The sequence below is a fragment of the Leuresthes tenuis genome, unplaced genomic scaffold (assembly GCF_036924035.1).
Source record: "Leuresthes tenuis unplaced genomic scaffold, fLeuTen1.0.hap1 SCAF_16, whole genome shotgun sequence".
Classification (NCBI taxonomy): domain Eukaryota; kingdom Metazoa; phylum Chordata; class Actinopteri; order Atheriniformes; family Atherinopsidae; genus Leuresthes; species Leuresthes tenuis.
The window spans coordinates 24031038-24050525 of NW_027325370.1; the positions used below are offsets into that span (position 1 = coordinate 24031038).

Below are 19488 nucleotides of genomic sequence, written 5' to 3' on the forward strand. Positions count from 1 at the left end.
GCTCTCAGCAGTATCATTTCACCATAAAATTGGTTGGATTTATTTCAGGATCTGAGGACTTTGTGTCTCACTAAGTAAACACGAAGGCGAAATTTGGGTTGGTGTTCAGACTAATTAAGTAGAGATGTGAGGAGTCTGCTTCTTGCTCTTGTTTTGTTATAAACAATTTGAGTCTCTCTTTTTTTTTTAAAAAAAAGGAAATCTCTATAATTGTGTCACTGGACTTTAGGCACCTGGATGACATTTTTTGCTTTGTGGACACACAATACAATCATGGAAATAAATAAACTGTGATCAACTGTGATCAGTGACAATGTTCAAATAACCGTAGACTTACTAATTTAATTTTTTTTCCTAAATCCTTCAGTTCTGATATGAAACAATCAAATTCCTGCAGTGTGTTTTCTTTATTTTACCAAAGTGACCTGAATTTGAGCTAATTTGCCTCATTGCTGTGCTGATTCTTTATCTGCAATATGTTGTTACTGAAAAATATGGGAACACAAAGTATACGATGACTGTGAATATAGGGAAGAATAACGCCCATGTCTGTCTGCACCTGCTTCAAAAGGACGGAAATGAAGAAAAAACAAGTGAAATTGTTTAAACAAAGTATAAATCTATTTAATTCAATAAAATATCAAGTACAATTAAAGCATTTCACCTCTGAATATTAAATTATTAGACTTATTTCATTCATTGCCAACACTATTACAAAGAGTTGCATCATTTCACTGCAGCACAACTCTTCCCTTGACAGCCACTGCTGCAGATACACAAAATGTAGAAATTCACTGGTATGTATGTAAAACCTGCACAGAAATACTGCATACACCAACATTACATCAGAGAATAAAGCTAAGGTGACATGTGAAGAGTCGTGAATGGTTGCGCAATCCATGCACCCACTTGTTCAGTCCCATTCAAAGTGTCCTTGTAAACTGGTGGTCGCTGTCTTCACCTGTGAAGCGTCCCATTTTCAGCACAGTGGATCACCTCCTGCTCTTAAAGTCCATCAGCAGCGGAGGTGTCTAACATTGTCCGGTGGCAGAGAGCAGGTTGCGCAGGGTGGCCAGCTCTCTGGACAGCTGCTCCACGCGCTTTTGTAAACGATCGTTCTCTGCAGCCAGTTCCAGCACTTTGTGTTGCGTCTCCAAGTTGCGCATTTTGGCTTTGTCCCTGCTCTTCCTCACGGCGAGGTTGTTCCTCTCCCGCCTCTGCCTGTACTCTTCACTGTCCTTGTCCAGGCGTTTCTTTGCTTTCCCGCCGGACGATTTGCCGCCGTGCGACGGTGACCTGCCTTTACCTGACGGGGTAGGTGTGCCGGGCGGGCTGGAGCAAGTCGAGGACGCAGTAGAGATGTTTCCCAGACTGCCACTGGTGGACTGGTAATGAAGATAGGACCTCATGTCAAACCCAGATGACCCGTTCTCCATTTTTGTGTCTTCTTGGCTGTCGTCTCTCTCCGCAGCGGCGGCAGCAGCGGCGGCGGCAGCTCTGTAGCGGATCCCGAGTTCAGGGCTGAGCACGCTGTCCATACGGGTCTCCTGCAACTCGGTGTAACCCAGCGCGTAGGGCTCCCTGGGGTCCCTCAAGTTGTCGCACTGGCTCGTCTCCAGCTCGTTGAGCAACGAGTAGTTCTTGTAGTTCTGCAAAGCTGCGACTCTTTTGATCTTGCTCTCCGCCAGAAAATCTGAGAAAACGTCCCCCTGCTGCTGCGTCTGCGCCACCAGCTGCGGACAGTGCAAAGCTGAATCCAGGTAAACACTGAAGTCGATCGCTCTCTCCCGCTCCTCAATGCCCAGCTCCGTCATCGAGTCGCCGAGCCTCCAGTAAGAGTTGCCGCCGATGGGACTGATAATGCTGTCTCTATTGTGGATAGCAAAGCTGCCCTCCTCGTACAAGCCGGCCACTTCCATGGATCTTAACACCCACCAGATTGCAGAAACATGTAGGGCTGAGGTGAGACGCCCTGAGTGCTTTAGGTTCAGCTGGCTGAGTTGTGAAACGGGTCGGAATGTGGTGAGTTTAAATCTCCTGTGTCACTGCCTGTGGTAACACACTGCAACTGCTTCGCTAGAGCTCATGGATTGGGAGGAATTGACAGATCTTCCTGTCTCGGGGGTTTTTATTAAGAACATGGGGGCGGGGTTAAACATCTCCAGGCAGGTATGTCACGCGTAGCGCGGGGCCGACCGTACAACCTGTTCCTCTCCATAAGACCTTCCCCACTTTCAACTATTTCCAACACACTAAAAGATTGAACTCAAGCTTTTCTCCCCCGCCTTTTCTCAAAAAAGACGTGTGTGGTATTGTAGGCTAAATGATAAATAAATAAATACCAAAATCAAAAACAACAAAGTTGTCCTACAGCAGCAGAATGAAAAACAACGCCACGTAGCCTTACCGGGTTGAATTGATTTACAATAAAACGAAACTGATGTGAAACGCAAATAAAAAGTGAAAATATGAGCCGACACCAGCCAACTCATCGCAGTTGTCATAAAACATGGTTCTGAGCAAAAACTCCTTCTGACAGTGCGTGCTGAACGCGCGCCCTCTGCTGTTCCGGCACATCTCATGAATTCCACAGTAATGGAAAAATTCCGCGACAACATGTTTACCATTTGGACTTCATGCGTAATAATCTTGTAACAGTGACACTCATGAAAGTAGCCCTACATAAGCTGGGACCCCACAACTTCCACAAGCTACGTGAAACCACGAAACGTCTCTGCTTTGGTGTGATGGAGCTCTGCAAACGACGCCTCACTCCAATACTGTATAAAGGTCAGAGTGGGTGTTCTGAGAAATTCAGTCTGTCTAGTTCATGTCTGAAATTATTACAAATAAGAGTCTTCAAAGATTTCTGTGATTGTCACGTGGGGCGTGAAGAATTTTCTCCCACAGCATGACATTTAAATAAATAACCCCAATAGTTTCAGGGACTTAGAACAGGACACAGTGATTTGCCTTGACCTACAGGTCAGTATCACAGAGTTGCATTTACAAAGCGCTTCACGATCTGAGGAAGATACATCTGTCTTTGCCTCTATGACTTAAGGAGAACTACAGAAAGGCATAATCAAATTTACAGCGCAGATGACAAAAACATTAAGTCATACTGCCACCTAGCGTTGAACATCAAGACTCCATTTTGTCCTACGTTGAGAACGGCTTCAACTCCGGCCAAAAACACTTTTCTGTTTGGTAATCCAAACATCCCTTGCTTTCCCAGGAGGCATACGCTTATACACATTTACTTGTGTTTTTCAGCGGCTTCCCGTCTTAGACACCCACCCCCCTTAGCTGGATGTACATGTTGAGATGCCAGGAAAAGAGTTTGCCGACGGGCCTCCTCTGAAAAACAGATACAAATGTTTACTTCTGTCTCCAAGCTTCAAGTAAAACGACATGAAGAAAAAAACACAGCTTCTTAAAAGACGCACAGCATTAACCAGTGCTGTGGCAACACACGGTGAACACATAGGACTGTTAGGACAAACAGTCAAATAAAAGTAAAATGTACATTTACTTGTAAGAAATCTAGCAGAGTTGGGGTTTAAGGTGTGATAATAGAAGAACTCGAGCACGTGTGTCAGTAGTGTCTGCTGAGCAGCAGCATGTAAAGTGTGTGCACTGAAAGATTCGGCCCAGTCCTCGGGCCTTTGTACTTAACGCGAATTTCAAACGTATGCGATGTCACATACTTACACTGAACTCCATTTCCGAGGAAATATTGAACTGCTACTGCATATGTATATCCTTGCGTAAAACGATGATGTGAATAATCAACACAATGACGAGCAATTTCATCAACTGAAAATGGGTTGATCAAACTCTGAGGGGAGCTTTCAGGGTCTATCAAAGGCGGAAAGTATCGACTGTGGTGCTATGCAAAAGTTCCAGTCCTTTCGATACAATGGACCGTCCTTTGTGAGCGCAAAGGAGATCGTCTGCCTCCTACCTTTTCTTGCTGAAACATTTAAAGGACGCTCGTTCATTTTCATACAGCCGATGAAACTATGAGAGCAGGAGAGTGAGTGTGAGCTCCATGTGGCAACAACATCTTTGACGTGGCTTTTCTTTCCTTTTTTGAATAACCAACCTTAATAAAAAAGAATATCCCACCTTGTACTAATATGAATAATTTAGATTAGTTGGATACTGCAGCGCGGTTGTCTTTTCCTACATCCTTATTAAATACCCCAACCATCTTTCCTTTATGTCCTGATGTTTTACAGTTTTTCTAAGCTAAGGATGTCACTCCATCAGATCTCTGAGGACTGTTCTGATGTCAAGGAGCCTTCAAAGGACTCGGGCCTTCATTCTGTGAATTTTTTTTCATTCATAACTGCTGTCACCATTAAGTTTTCATCTTTGTAATTTGCTTAATCAAAGAACAGAGAAGTAGAAATCACTGTTAGGGTGCAAGTTAACAGCTACCAGTTATGTAAAAGTAATGTCAGTTTTTTTCCACTGCTCTGTGTAGGGTGTGTGGATGATGAGGGGACCAATCATTGTGACCTTTGCCCGTGTGTTAAGACAGTTCTCTTATGTGTTTTGTTTTCTAATCCAAGGAAGGACTCTTAACATAAAAGGAAGAATGTGATCAGGACATATCCTTGACTTTGAAAAACACTCTTGGATGGGAATAATTTTCTTTGCTTTAATACCGTCAGACAACACAAATTCTGAGATTCCAGTCATTGTCACCAATGCAGTCCAAAACATGGTGGTACTTCCATCGGGCACCAAGAGACGCACTGAATGGATCAAAAGACTGATAGAATCAAGAGTAAAGTGTTTAAGAGTGAAAGAACCTGACTACAAGAAAAACCCATAAACATTCATTGTTGCCAAAGGTTCCACAACCAAAAATTAGTGAAAGGTGGAACTTTGTGTCCAAAATGCATATCTGTTTATAATTCATATTTAACTCTTGATCCTTTCTTGTTCTATACCCTCTAAATGCATTAATAAAATTGCTGATTACATTTTCGTTCATTTGTATTCCATCACAAGTTGAATATATGAATGCTCTCTTTTTCCCCCTGTTTAATTTCAAAATTGATTTTATGTACATGTGACATTATTGTGGTTATTAACCTATGTTTCCCTGTTCCAACAGATATCCTTTGAATGGCATTATGGTGTTTTTCCCCCCTCTTTTCCCTCTTTTCTGTCTTCTCAAACCCCAGCTGGTCGAGGCGGATGGCCACCCTTCCTGAGTCTGGTTCTGCCAGAGGTTTCTTCCTGTTAAAAGGGAGTCGTTCCTTTCCACAGTTGCCACAGGCACGCTCAGGACGGGAGATTGGACTGAAGACACATTTCGGTGCAATCTGTTGGTTTCCTTAGCTAGGATATTAATTTTTTGAATTAGCTCTATATGAATTAATTGGATTATGATTACAATGAATTGAATTCCAATTGGCTTGAATTGGACTATATTACTTAAGTGCCTTGAGATGACAATTGTTGTAATCTGGCGCTATATAAATAAAATTGAATTGAATTGAATTGAATTGAATATATATGCACCCCATGCCTACAGTAATGAAGCAGTTTCATGTTGAGGTTTATCAAAAGAAACCCTGGAGAACGACTGGAGGAGTTACTGTAAAATGTTCAAAACAGTGGCAGAAGTAGCAGCAACAAAGTGACTCAGCAGTTCCACAGAAATGGTGACGTTAAGGTTGTTAGCTTTTTTTCAGTTTTTTTACGGGATTTATAAAGGAAATGTTTGTCTGGCTTAAAACGTTAATTGTTCATTTGTACTGGGAAGGGGGGGGGGGTCGCTTTTAAAAATAACACTGCAGCAAAATAACAATGCAGATAACGTCTCAGCCGACTTTATACCCTAAATTGGAGCTGTAGTATCACAAAATCGGCCAGGTGACATATGTCGCTCACACCTGTTCCGTTCTTTCAAGCGTTTAATTTTGTATATATGTCTATGGCTCCATCTACTGTTCAGGGCGACCAAGAGACGCGATGGGTAGGGCCAAGAAAAGCAAGCGATCTGCTCGCAACCCTCCTCCCAATTGGCCTCGTCGATCTTTCTCGAACCGTTCTTCCCGAGCGGTAATTGGCTGTCGCGCTCAGCGACTTGCATTTGATTGGTGGAAAGCGTTACACTCTCTGTGGGCTGAGAAGCTGACGATTCCGTTGGTTCCTGGTGCTGAGTAGAGGAAGTATTGAAGGGGCCGGGCCCACGGCGGAGAAATGGCGAGTACGATAAACGAGAATGGGTGTGGGGTGGCAACAGAGACGACACAGCCGCAGGGACCGGGCCGAGGTGCGGCCAGATGGGGTCCACAACACGCCGGTGCCCGAGAATTGGCCAATTTGTACTCGCCAGGTGAGTCGATCCTCTCAGCAGCTGTCTTTTGTGGGGTTGGTTCTGCCGGTTCAAGTGTCCATGAGTGGTGTGACATAACGACTGGCTTTAGTTAGTTGGCAAAAAAACCAAAAAGGCAAGTAATTCAGCAATCGAAAGCACAAGCCTGTTTTTAACTGCTATGATCTAATGTCACCGAACAATCAGTGGCACTTGTGGTGTTTTTTTTTTGTCACAATGCTGTGGTTACACAATAGGAATCATGTGAGACTGGTGGAGTTTGTGTTGGAGTTGCAGCGCTGCTTTGACATTTCGAACATCGGGCAGAGGTTAGAAGAATCCACTGCATGTGCTTCAGGCTCAAATGCCTCATCTGGTCATGGAGCTGTTGTGACCTTTTCTAACGGGGTTGCTCCTAAGTCAACCCAAAGACTGCAACTCCGGAAACAAAGCGTCACCGAAAGCTCATATTAGGATTTTTCTTTTAGACCTCACTATTCATACAGATTGAATTTGCATTCACAAAGTATATGGCCCATCCGCTCTTTGTACAAATACTGGATGGTTTCCTGACTGAGGTGAGCAGTCCTTTTCCTTTGTCGTTTAAAAAAAAAAGAAAAAGAAAAAAAAAAGCAATTTGTAGATTTATTTTAACTGTAAGATGCAGACAGGAATTCCAAGCCCATCAATTCACCACAGTCATGTAACATGTGCAGAGCAGAGGAATGTTGCCTCACTGGGAGTCAGTGTTTTGAAGAGCAGCTTGATAAGCTCATGATGTTTTCAGATGTTTTATTTTTGGATTGCATGACATCATACTATGTTCTGGTAATGTGGACTGCAGGAGATACAGCTTTACTGGTAATCTTATCAGAAAAGTTTCCCAATCTTTCCTTATCCATGTGTTATTTTTTTTTCCCCCGTAAGGCAAAAGATGTCAAGAATGGATAAGCGTCATCCTCTGCTTCTCTCTCATGGCCTTCAACTTCATTCACCTTCTTGCCAATTTCCATTTTGGACATTTTTGGTCCATCCTGTTGGGCATTGGTAAGCACTGTAAAGCACTATAAACTGTCTTGATGTTCTATTGTCAGCATTTGTGTCCGTCTTATTCTATGGCACTTCAACTTCTTTTCAGTGGCAGGAATACTCACTGCTGACTTTGCGTCAGGACTGGTTCACTGGGGTGCCGATACGTGGGGATCAGTGGATCTGCCAGTCTTTGGGAGGGTATGTTTTTCAACTCCAAACACACTTCTATGGAGAGGGACCCCCCCCCCAAATCACCTCGTATTTTTTGTGCTGCAGGCCTTTATACGTCCATTCAGAGAGCACCACATCGACCCGACGGCCATCACCCGTCACGACTTCATCGAAACCAACGGTGACAACTGCATGCTGACCATAGTCCCTCTTGCAAACATGGCCTTCAACTTTCTCACCCTTTCCCCTGGTGAGTTTTGAAAATGCTGTAAACTGATCTAACCTGTTGCTTCAAAAATAATCCGAGTGAGACAAAAGCACAACAACAGATGACTAATGTTCTTTCTGTCTTCCTTTAACTGTAGCGGAGATCTACCATAACTACCCCTGGTACTGCTTCTTGTTTGCACTGGCCATCTTTGTGACTCTTACCAACCAGATTCACAAGTGGTCGCACACGTACTTCGGCCTTCCTCGCTGGGTGGTGTTCCTACAAGACTGCCACATCATCCTCCCCCGCAAGCACCACCGCATCCATCACGTCTCGCCTCATGAGACGTACTTCTGCATCACCACAGGTTCGCCTTCAGTTCTCAGGGGATGACAGATAACACTGCAATGTGTTTTGAAGATGTTGTTGGGATGAGGGTGGAGGATGTTTGATACTGAGCTTTTTTGTCTTTCCCACCTGTCTAGGTTGGCTGAATTACCCTCTGGAGAAGCTGGGTTTCTGGAGAAACTTGGAGGATCTCATCCAGGGCGTGACGGGAGAGAAGCCCAGGGCGGATGACCTGAAATGGGCTAAAAAAGTGAAGTAACTCTGCAGGCTAACTTCACCCTACCTCAGAAGACTCCGGCTCTGTCCGGTCTCCTTGCCCCCCTCCTTTTTTTTCTTTCTTTTGTCTCACCTAAACTGTAATCCACAGGATGAAAAACTAACAGTTTCTGATGCCATAGCTTTAAGTCTTGCACATTTTCTTTCTGTTTGCAAAAGGAGGGCTTTGTCGATGGAATGTTTTCACAATTCATTATTCATGGAGATAAGGTTTCCAAACTGCAATATATCCTTTGTATTTCTAACACAACTCAACACTTTTGAGGTTTTTGCTAATGCATTTGTAATCACTTTTAAACAAAGATCGTAAACAGCACTTAGAAGAACGGACGCTGGCTTATTTTTCTCCTCCAAAGCCACAACTGTTAATTAGGAGAGTCTGTAATTCACATCACGCTTAGTTCTGGTACTTTTTCTGTGGATCTGACTTCGAATCTCTTTCTTCTAAAGACTGTACTCGATATACAAGTAATAAAATTGGATTAAGGCCATGAATAATAGTAGGGATATAGGGATGTTTGGATGCTTTACCAATGTTGATAGCTCAAGATCAAACAGATTGATAACTGTTACATTTTTATCGTCTAATTGCACATTTGGGCACAGCTCTGCACCCTTTTTTATACTTTTATAAGGTAGGCGATGAGAATTTATGTTTAAAAATGAGATTTCTGTTCCTCAAAATGAGCAAATTCCCATGTTTGTCTCTAAAGTGCAGCCATATTTAATAGTGTCATCATGGGTAAGTCAATCTGAGATAGTTGAGAACCGGAAGAATCAGTACTGAATCGTCATGAAGAATGAATGAATGAATAAATAATTAGATAATACGGATTTAAATTTGTCATTTTGGCATAATTTCTGTGCCGGCATGGGTGCTCGGCCATTTGAACATCTGGGCACATACACATTCATATTGCCATTGCATCCGACGCTATTGAGCAGTCTCTTCAGATGATCATGTGTCCTTTGTAAGAAGCACTTGTACGTTATACTAGACTTGCAGTTTTGCAGTGAAGAGGCTCTGCTGTTTTGTCAAGCTGCCTTACACACCGCAGATGCAGTACTCGTGTGTCTCTTGTTTCTTTTTGCAGTGGTGATTCTGTCACTCTTGGCCTTGTCTCCTTTGATCACACACAGATGCTCCAAAGTTATGTGCCAGCTGTGTGTAACATTGCTATTTCTTTTTTCTTATGAGAAGGGGCTGCCAGCTTCTTGGTATCTGTGACAAGCAGACTTCGTGATGTTTTAAGGGCTTCAGTGAAAGCTGCTGAAAAAGAAATTTTCTCACTCCTATAGATGGGATTAATTGGCTAAAGGCTTTTTAAAAAAGAAATGCTTTTGTTGGTCATTTGTATATGTATTGTACAGCTAGTAACTATGCAGTGTAATAAGAGGCCCTTAAATATATGTCTTAACTCGTCTGGCTAGGTTAAATGCCTTTCTTTTTCTAATAGTTTACACATATATGCTAAATTTGATACCTGGAGCTAAAAAGAAAATAGCTGCTTAATAAAACTGCATGTTAGAATTGATTTTACTTATTAAGATGTCCCTTGCAGAGATGTAAGAATGCGTGCTCGCATGCATGCAGCATGTCGGCTTGTGCAAACCATACACTGGGTCACCAGCGTTCCTTTGTGTAAAGCAGACACTTAATAGAAGAGACTGTTCAACAAAGGACCCCAACTTTGACCAAATGGTCCCAGGTTCGAACCACCAAAATGTTATCCTCATTCCAAAGAAATCCTGGTACAGGGTTTCAGGTTTAAACAGGAGAAGCCAAGCCAAGCTGTTTAGTTGGCTGGACCAGGTTAAAGACTTACGCTTCAGATGTTTTAAAGGTGACAGTGCAATGATGGTAATAGTTTTACAGCCAAAGTTCAGTTTTATGTTATGTAATGTTCCAGTTTTTGAATCCTTCATACTTGATCACGTACGGTTATTCACCATAGGACAACAGCTGGTCAATAGGTCTACACTGCAGATTGCATAGTGCTTGTAGAGTTTTGTGAGAGGCAGTTTTGTGTGCACTTGGTGGTGTAATATAAGCTGGTAAATGGATGGTGTTATGTGTGGCCGCCACACACAACCTGCTCTTCTCATGTAGCTCTTCTTGTTCAGTATTAGGAGAAATGTTGTTTAGGCACAATTGGGGAAAAACAAGGAATTTTGGTCTTTGCTCTGCTGGATGTTTTAGTGCTTCAGTAAGTTGCTTTGTGTTATCTCAGAAAGATAAAGAAAATTTTAAGGATATTAATTTTTTTTCTGCTTTTGTTAATCAGCAACTAACTCTATGATAACTGAAGAAAATACAGCACATGACACACCTTAATTAGTTGGAGAGATTGGCAAAACTGACAACTTTGCATTGAAGATATTTGATGATCTCAGAGAACCCAAACCATATTAACTTGTTTTAAGTGCTATTTATGGGTGTTGTGATGGCTTCTCTGGTTATGGATCTAACACGGATGCATTTATTTTCCAGAATGAATTAGAACGGTTTAAATTGTTTAATGAGAACTTGTAGGAAAAGTACACTCAATTTGTAAGGTAAAGGGTATTTTTTTACAAGAGAATTTTCACATGTACTCAGCTATGTTAGATTTTGTTAGTCAAAGCAGTCAATTAACTTAGGCGCCATCAGTTGTATAGCAGCCATAAATCAGTATGGTTAAACTCTGCCCCTTGTTATTGCGGTAGAATTTGTGATTTGAACTGTGTTTGGCTTTTCTGCTTTGATACACTGAGCTTGTATTGGTAGGGTTAAGAGCTATTTTGTGATTGTGAGGGGTTACCTAAACGTTTCCCCACGATTTTTGTGAAGACAAACTATATATTTGGGAAGTAGGGTAGGTATTTGTTGTGGTAGGTCTGACATGCTAGGACATCGGGAGGGATTTTACTCTTGTAATTATCCTTGGACTTTTAATTAAATTGCCTTATGATTTACAGCAAATCTCGCCAATAGTGTAAGAAAACAGTTTATTAACTGGCATAAAATTGCCCTTAATGCGACTCCCACTATTTCTGAGGCAAGACCCACATGGATGTTGTCATTGGTAATGTATGCCGGTGGTGATGGAGTTTAGATATCAGAATAATGCCTTGATGCCTTTTTGTTGTCTTCCATTTGGGAGGCTTACAATGTATATATTAAACTGTATTTATAAATAAACTAATAAACAGCTATCTGTGTTTTTTGTCTTTTTTTGTTTGTTTGCTTAGAGATATCAGCTCCATGTTCTCTTCACTAAATGTAATTTTTCTCTGCCTGAACAATCCAACTTCTGACATTGGGTAAATAAATGAATAGATGATAATTAGATCTAAAAACATTAGTTGGAACATTCTATTTACAGCCATCCATCCAGCCATTTTCTGTACCCACCCAATCAAATTTAGGGCCAAGGGGGGGGCTGGAGCCTATCCCAGCTGTCATTGGGTGAGAGGCAGGGTACACCCTGGACAGGTGTCAGTCCATCACAGGGCCACACAGAGACAAACAACCATCAACACTCACATTCACTCCTAGGGTCAATTTAGAGTCACCAATTAACCTAACATGCATGTTGTTGAGGCAGTGGGAGAAAGCCGGAGTACCCGGAGAGAAAATTCATGGAATCTTCCTATTACTGTGAATGTGTCATCAAGTAGAGTAGTTTCAGAAGTGACTGTAGAATTTATATTTGTTAAGACAGTTTCTGTCCTGTTGAGCTCTCTGAACTAACAAGACTAGCTTCATCTAAACAATTGTGATCAGTGAATATTGATATATGATGATGGGATTTGTGCGATTCTTCTGAGCAGTGATCACGTGTCAAATCAAACCACCTCTACTGTGCATGACTGTTACTGTGACTGCAGCAGTGCACACTTATGCCAGGTTGAAAGAGATATACATAGATCTGGGTCATATTGCATCTCAAAATGTCACGGAATAGCACCATGGGGGTAATTCACACATGACACCTTCAGTTGGCATCAGATTAATGGCAGGCAGTGCATGTGTGAAGGGCTTTAGACCCTGTCCCCTTCAGACAGTTTAAGGATGTTTTGTCCATTAACTAACACTTTCGTATTAAATCTTACCCTGTTATAAACCTATATAAAATGTTCCCTTCTAAAATTCTCATTACAAAAATGTTGCCAATCAGCTTTGCAGTCATCAGTTGGGCCACGGTGTCAAGAGTCGGTAACTTAAAGAAACATAACAGTCTGATAAAGAAAGCCTGGTCTGTGCTGGGGACGACTCTGGAATCCCTCGAGAATGCTGCACAAGCTGCTAAATGTCCCGGACAACACTGCAAATTCTGTATACAGCATACCAGTTAAACAATGGAGTGTGTTCAGTCAGAGGCTCCCTCAGCTCTGCTGCAGCAAAGGTCATACAGGAGGTCATTACGCCCACACCAATAGCCCTGCATAATGACTGTTTACAATAACAGATGTTTTTTTTTTTTAGACTGCACCACTATAATTTCCCTGTGGGGACTAAAATAGTATAATTTCATCCAGTTCATTTCGACATAAATAAACGGAGCTGAAATTGAGTTAAAGAAGACTTGTTAGAAGACTACGCGTCACAATTCAACATGTTTCTTACAGCTATGGACAGTTCGTCATATGCAGCACTCTGCTTCTCTCACTTCCACTCCAAATAGACACGTATTGCTGTTTTTGGGACGCAACAAAGGAAGCGATGCTTTGAGTTCCTCCTCGCGCACGCACCGCTGGCCACAACGACCCAAAAAAAACAACGTGCGCGCTCCCGCTGAGTAGCGACAAGATGGCGGTCGCCGCCGGATCAGGTAAATGTTTGAGACATATTAATCAGCTTTAGAAACTGCTATTCAGGAAGCGAATCGGTGAATTTTCGTGATATGGTGATTAAGTTTAACACCGAGATTGTTTTTGTTCCGACGCGCTCACTGTATGAAAAGGTAGAAGCAAAAGCAAAACTGGAGAGAATGAATAGGAAGCGATACCGCCAGCTAAGCTAACGTAAGTTAAGTGAAAAAAAAAAGACAACGAGATGCTGCATAACAGGCGACAGAATTTCTCGCAGTTTAATGGGCGTGGGACCATTTAGCTCCAGTCATTCACAAAATCAGGACATGGTTTAACTGGTCGGCTTTCATTTAAACATGTAATTCAGAATGGTGTCGCTGGTGAACCACAACATCGCCACCCCTGCTGTAATGTTAGCTCTTTTGCATTATTGGGTTATTTACAGTGGCTGTAAAAAAAAAAATAAAAAAAAGGAAAGGAAAAAAACGCTGGCGGTTTTCAGACGTTTTCAGCAGCTGCTCGTGCACTCGCGTTCAGACTTCCTGCATGGCTGTTTAACGTCAACAATGACTGTACGTTTTCTGCGGCTCTGACTCCCAGTTAATCAGGGGAACATGACAGGGAGGTCTGGAGATGCCGGTGAGCTGAGCTGGATCGCTGCGCCAGCTGGAAGTGTGGCTGTGTTAGTTTGGACGGCCTTTTTTTTTTTCCTCCTTTTTAATGGCGCAGCCCCTACGTGTCTCACTGCAGAGGCCAAATGATGCAGTATCGTCGCAGCCAGAGGACACGAGTAACACCTGCCATTAGCTGCTTAAAAAGCTGCTGAACAAAGGCGTTTCTTCACGCCCTCCTGTAGAGAGAGAGAGAGAGAGAGTGCGTGCGTGTCTGAACGACTCATAGCTTTATCACTGCAAGTCACTGCTCCTCTAAATGTCTTTCCAATGTACTTATCTTTTATTTTGATGACAGCTGATTACACCCCCTGTGTCTTAAGGTGTGCCCGTGTGAGCATGACTTCACGTTTGTGTTGTTTGTCCAAAAACAGGCGTTAAAGTCCCTCGCAATTTCCGGCTCCTGGAGGAGCTGGAAGAAGGTCAGAAAGGTGTGGGAGATGGAACAGTGAGCTGGGGTCTGGAGGATGACGAGGACATGACTTTAACACGGTGGAGAGGGGTGATCCTTGGCCCTCCCCGGGTTAGTGGTGCCATTTTAACACTTCAACAAGACCGGTGCTGTAAGCCTTTAAGAGGCTAAGCCAATAGGTTAATGGACTGTTATGTGACTGAAAGGGCTCAAGTTTGCCGTGTCAGTCAGCAGATCACGCCCTGCATGTGATGAAAATGAGCACACACTGGCTGTGATTCACACTGCCTTTCCTCAAAGACTTTCTCACTTTCTGTGGACAGATATCTCTTGTCTTTTCCCTTCAAGAACTTAAACCAACTTATTAACAATTTCTTTGTAACCATGTAAAAACACTTTTTTATCCCCCATGCATTTCCTCTTGGTATTATTGCATCTAATGACCACTGTGTGCCATGATTAGATTTTTTGGGTCACTGCCCTCTCACCTCTCTGCCCACAGACGAGCTATGAAAACAGGATGTACAATCTGAAGGTTGAATGTGGGCCAGGTTACCCAGAGTCGCCACCGTTTGTCAGATTTGTGACGAAGATAAACTTGAATGGCGTGCACACATCTAACGGTGTGGTATGTACATCTTCCTAACAGGTTAATGTTCCAGCAAGATAACCCAAGTTTGAATTTCTTGTGTTGAAGAGTATTTGCATTACTTGGAGGTATGTACTAGTCATGTTGGACTACATTAGAGCGGCATGTGTTAAAAAAGAAGGGTTTGCTCTCTTTGCATGACTGTCACGTTTGTTCTCCAGACTGATCGGTCCAGATAAACAGGTTCCTGTTCTAATTTTTTTGCTGCGAGTTAATAAACAAATAAGCTTTAGGTTAAAGATGGCATATGTTGGATAACTGAAGTCAGATTTGGGCTGAAGTTTAGCTAATCTAACTTCTAAAAGCATTTAGGTGCTTTATTTAAAGGAAATAACTTGCATAAAAGACTATTTCTATTGTTTTTAAATTGCAGAAGTTGTTAAAAAGCCTAAATGGGAGATTATGAACTCAGAGGGCAAAACCCAACACATCCATCTGTGTGTCCCTCTGCCCTAAAGGTTGACATGCATGCAGTGACTGCGCTGGCCAAGTGGCAGAACTCCTACAGTATCCGGATGGTGCTGCTGGAGCTGCGAAGGCTCATGACCTGCAAGGAAAACATGAAGCTCCCCCAGCCGCCTGAGGGCCAGATCTACAGCAACTGAGCTTCTGCTACTTTTGCCTCTATCTTCCTCTCTTCTTTCCCCAAACTTCCTGTCTTTCTGTTTAGCTTTCAGCCCCCATTACCCACCATATGACATTCCACCTCCTGCCAGCGCACACACACAACAGAAGACAAAAGCAGATACATTTAGACATAGATGCACACACATACCTACGCACACAAACCCATCCATGAAAGTCATTCCAGGCCCTCGCCCTCCTCCCTCTTCCATCACTGGAGCTCTGGGTGGACTTGACTCGTCAGTTCACACCAGAGATGATCATTTGAATACTGTACATCTTACTAATCTTTTTTTTTTTTATTATTATTGTTTGTTTAAAAAAAAAATGCAGATTGTACAATAACATAAATGATCTTATTGAGTGTTTCTCTTTGTGTGTTTCCTTTTTTGTTTTGTAGAAAACAGCCACTTCAGTTTATTTTGCATTGCTCGGTAAAAATGTGGTTAAGAGAGAATTCTCCATCATAGTGAACATATGAACCCAGTTTCTCAAAATATCTTAAATGATATGACAACAAATGTGTCTTGTAATGTGTCCAGATGAAAGATTTTCTTCTGCATGTTATTGTGGGCTTACAAAGATGATTTTTTTCTTTCCTCCTGGTAGTCTCACAGACGAGCAATGTGCATTTATACAACTATCTGATCTTTAGATGCAAATCTGCTGTAGGTCTGAATTTTATACCATGCTTAAAAAGAGAAGTGAACTTTGCTACCTCTTTTTGGTCCTTTGTTAGTGCCACAGCCGCTCCCTGACATGTGAAACCATCTTTGCAGCTTTATGTGATGGAGACCTGGATTGTTCAATTCTCTTCACTTCTTTCATAAATCTTTATTCATGCACTTGTGTTGTAGATCAATAACATGTTTTTTTCTGTATGACTGCTGCTCACAAATACAGCGTGGATCACAAACCCAGAATCAGGAAGTTGGCGTGTACATTTAACCACAAAGTTTGCATCAACAGGGAAATATGGCCAACCTGCAGATTGCTGCAGGTTGCACTTGACATGTTAGCGTAAAAATAAAAACCTGAACATTTTCTATTTCTCATTTTAATTAGATAACTATGAGACGACTATCACTTTGATCACTTAGATAAGATTATTGAATCAAGGCTGTCAAACAAACCCCATCAACTTTTTGCTGGCCCTGCAAGGCATGGATGGATTACTGAGTGGGCCTGTGGGGCACAAGTACAGGAGCCCTTTGAGCTCCTGCCATACGTCACTAAGTAGATAACAAAGATGCAAAGTCGCCAGGAAAAGAATCATACAGAGATGCTCAACTGCAGGTGGATGATGATACAGACTACAATTAGATGTAAAGTGATCGTAAATGGACACAACAACCTCAAGGAGATGCAAAATAAGGAAAGGGAGGCAAAACTATTAGTGTGCAAAAAGAGAACAAAACAAAAAACACAATAGATGGACAAAATTAAGATTTTACAGAAAAGGGCAACAAGAAAAAACAACCCTCCAACACACTTGAATAACAAATAAAAGGGACATAACAACCAGGAGACGATGTGATGCAGAATTATAAAGACATGCAAAGTTACTGCTAAAAACTAAATAAGAGCTAAATAAAGAGCTACAGAAAGATGAGCAACATTACAAAAATTACTACAAAGCAACACAAATTGATATAAACAGGTTTAACAATGCCAACGCTGACAAAAAGAAACCTGAATCCAGGTCAACCTTAAAAGTAAATCATTTCCAAGCTGGGCCGTTTTTCACCTCTGGTTAATCTTTTATTCAAATCCATCTATAACGCTTTCAGTCATTCTGATAAGAAACCGGCAAACTGCAGCAATCACAAAACTAGTTGGCGGAGATCTTAAAGCAGAAACATGTTAGGTAACAGCCGGGAGATGCAATATGTCCACAAAGTTTACTCACAGTCTGGGTTTTAAGGGGAAGAGTATATATCTGTACACAGGCATCTGTTGATGCCTAAAGACTGTGGTCTATATCCATTAGGTTCAGTTAAACCTGAATGTGGCCCATCATATTGGCCTATTTCTCCAACAGCCATCACCCAGAAACCATCCCACGCCAGCTTAATTCCCAGATCACCCACATGTAGCTCATAGTGGACCCATATGAACATGAAGTCTGGCATGATTTGACACTTTGTTGGTGAGCCTTAACTAAGAGAGGCAATGTCACTCATGGATATCAAAAGCTTGAGCCACAATTTTGACAACGCTTCCCAAGCTGGGGCCCCCCCAAATTTCAGGACAAACATGAGAGGTTATAGATGTTTAGAAGTCAGATAACTTTGATAAACCTGTGATTTCTCTGTTGGGATAGCTGTGATACAACTTTGTGACTCACAGTGAGACTGAAATGGTCTTTGTAAGAAATACCTGGAATAGACAAGTGGACAGTTGACACAGGGGCCTCAAAGAGGAGGTCTCGGACTACAGCAAGTAGGTAGAGGAACATACTCTAAATAATCGCTTTGGAGTGAATTTGTTATGATTTAAAGGAGCCAAGAGTCAAATAGAAGGCAGCTTCATGATCAAAGTCCACATTCATCAAACAGACAGATTCAGCTCACCACTTGCTGACTGAAGAACGCAGTCTTGCCTTATTTCTAACTTTCCCTTAACCATGTTAGGGTTGAGTAAAAAAAACAAAACACCATACACATTTACACATTTTTACATATGGTGTCTCATATCGCTTCAAAATAACTACTTTGAAACATCATTGCTTTGCCTAATAGCAACATTGTCTCACTTATATAATGACACGAGGGACACATGCTCTTTAATGAATGATACTCAATTAATTGTGCAACTGTATATGTTGTTTTTTACAGCTTGTTTGCAAGTGAAACAAGTTGGTCTGTATCACACAAATGGAAGTCTCCAAAACCACTGAGAAGTAAAAGCTTCAAAATAAATAAATCAGTGACAACAGTTATTTTGTATCTAATTAAAATATCATCCAACCATCGCTCTATTTTAGTGACATTTGATCAAACACTGCCCAAACCTTTGCAGACATCTGTACATGCAACAGGGCAAAGTAAAATAGGATAGTCCTATATTTATTTACGCATTACACCCTAAATGCCTGCATCAAAATAAATGTCATTGCAGATAGGGGGTGTACACAGGCCTTAGAACAGGGATGTCAAACTCCAGTCCTTGAGGGCCGCTGTCCTGCAGGTTTAAGATGTTTCCCTGCTTAAACGCACCTGATTCAGATTAAATGGATCTCCTCCAAAGATTGTTACATTCTGCACACACAAGCTAATGAGGCATCGATCTAAACAGGATCTTTCCTAACAGAGCACTTCGCTCCCAAACTGCAGGTTTACTTGTTGTTCCCAGAGTTTCTAAAAGTAGAATGGGAGGAAGAGCCTTCAGTTATCAGGCCCCTCTCTTGTGGAATAAGCTGCCAGTAAATGTCTGGGAAGCAGACACCATTTCCACTTTTAAGATTAGGCTTAAAACTTTCCTTTTTGATAAAGCTTATAGTTAGGGATGGCTCAGGTAATCCTGAAACATCCCATAGTTAAGCTGCTATAGGCTAAGACTGCTGGGGGACCTCATCTGTCACCCTGTTTAATTTCTCAAATGATATTATGTACATGTGACATTATTGTGGTTATTAACTTGTGTTCCAACAGATATCCTTTGAATGGTGTTATGGTGTTTTTCCCCCCTCTTTTCCCTCTTTTCTGTCTTCTCAAACCCCAGCTGGTCGAGGCGGATGGCCACCCTTCCTGAGTCTGGTTCTTCCAGAGGTTTCTTCCTGTTAAAAGGGAGTCGTTCCTTTCCACAGTCGCCACAGGCACGCTCAGGACGGGAGATTGGACTGAAGACACATTTCGGTGCAATCTGTTGGTTTCCTTAGCTTGGATATTATTTTTTGAATTGGCTCTATATGAATTAATTGGATTATGATTACAATGAATTGAATTCCAATTGGCTTGA

At 41.9% G+C, this 19488-nt stretch overlaps 3 protein-coding genes across 3 annotated transcripts; 2 read left to right on the forward strand and 1 right to left on the reverse strand.

Annotated features, from left to right (window-relative positions):
- Positions 1-599: 599 nt before the first annotated feature.
- Positions 600-2114, reverse strand: cebpb (CCAAT enhancer binding protein beta). Its single transcript, XM_072366618.1, has one exon. It carries the CDS (start codon positions 1917-1919, stop codon positions 1032-1034), a length of 888 nt encoding a protein of 295 aa, XP_072222719.1. The 5' UTR covers positions 1920-2114; the 3' UTR covers positions 600-1031.
- Positions 2115-6155: 4041 nt separating this feature from the next.
- peds1 (plasmanylethanolamine desaturase 1) lies at positions 6156-11579 on the forward strand. The gene is made up of 6 exons (XM_072367832.1): positions 6156-6361; positions 7268-7387; positions 7479-7570; positions 7649-7793; positions 7909-8121; positions 8240-11579. Exons 1-6 carry the CDS (start codon positions 6226-6228, stop codon positions 8359-8361), a joined length of 828 nt encoding a protein of 275 aa, XP_072223933.1. The 5' UTR covers positions 6156-6225; the 3' UTR covers positions 8362-11579.
- A 1510-nt stretch (positions 11580-13089) lies between these two features.
- ube2v1 (ubiquitin-conjugating enzyme E2 variant 1) lies at positions 13090-16373 on the forward strand. The gene is made up of 4 exons (XM_072367833.1): positions 13090-13192; positions 14218-14366; positions 14758-14883; positions 15363-16373. Exons 1-4 carry the CDS (start codon positions 13171-13173, stop codon positions 15507-15509), a joined length of 444 nt encoding a protein of 147 aa, XP_072223934.1. The 5' UTR covers positions 13090-13170; the 3' UTR covers positions 15510-16373.
- The last annotated feature ends 3115 nt before the right edge of the window (positions 16374-19488 follow it).

What these genes read in the sequence shown, in the direction of transcription:
- cebpb (XM_072366618.1), bottom strand. Translation starts at nt 1,919, where the DNA reads ATGGAAGTGGCCGGCTTGTACGAGGAGGGCAGCTTTGCTATCCACAAT.
- peds1 (XM_072367832.1), top strand. Translation starts at nt 6,226, where the DNA reads ATGGCGAGTACGATAAACGAGAATGGGTGTGGGGTGGCAACAGAGACG. An exon ending in GGCCAATTTGTACTCGCCAG is followed by an intron (nt 6,362 to 7,267) that starts GTGAGTCGATCC and finishes TTCCCCCGTAAG; the next exon opens with GCAAAAGATGTCAAGAATGG. An exon ending in ATCTGCCAGTCTTTGGGAGG is followed by an intron (nt 7,571 to 7,648) that starts GTATGTTTTTCA and finishes TTTGTGCTGCAG; the next exon opens with GCCTTTATACGTCCATTCAG.
- ube2v1 (XM_072367833.1), top strand. Translation starts at nt 13,171, where the DNA reads ATGGCGGTCGCCGCCGGATCAG. An exon ending in GGCGGTCGCCGCCGGATCAG is followed by an intron (nt 13,193 to 14,217) that starts GTAAATGTTTGA and finishes GTCCAAAAACAG; the next exon opens with GCGTTAAAGTCCCTCGCAAT. An exon ending in TGATCCTTGGCCCTCCCCGG is followed by an intron (nt 14,367 to 14,757) that starts GTTAGTGGTGCC and finishes CTCTGCCCACAG; the next exon opens with ACGAGCTATGAAAACAGGAT.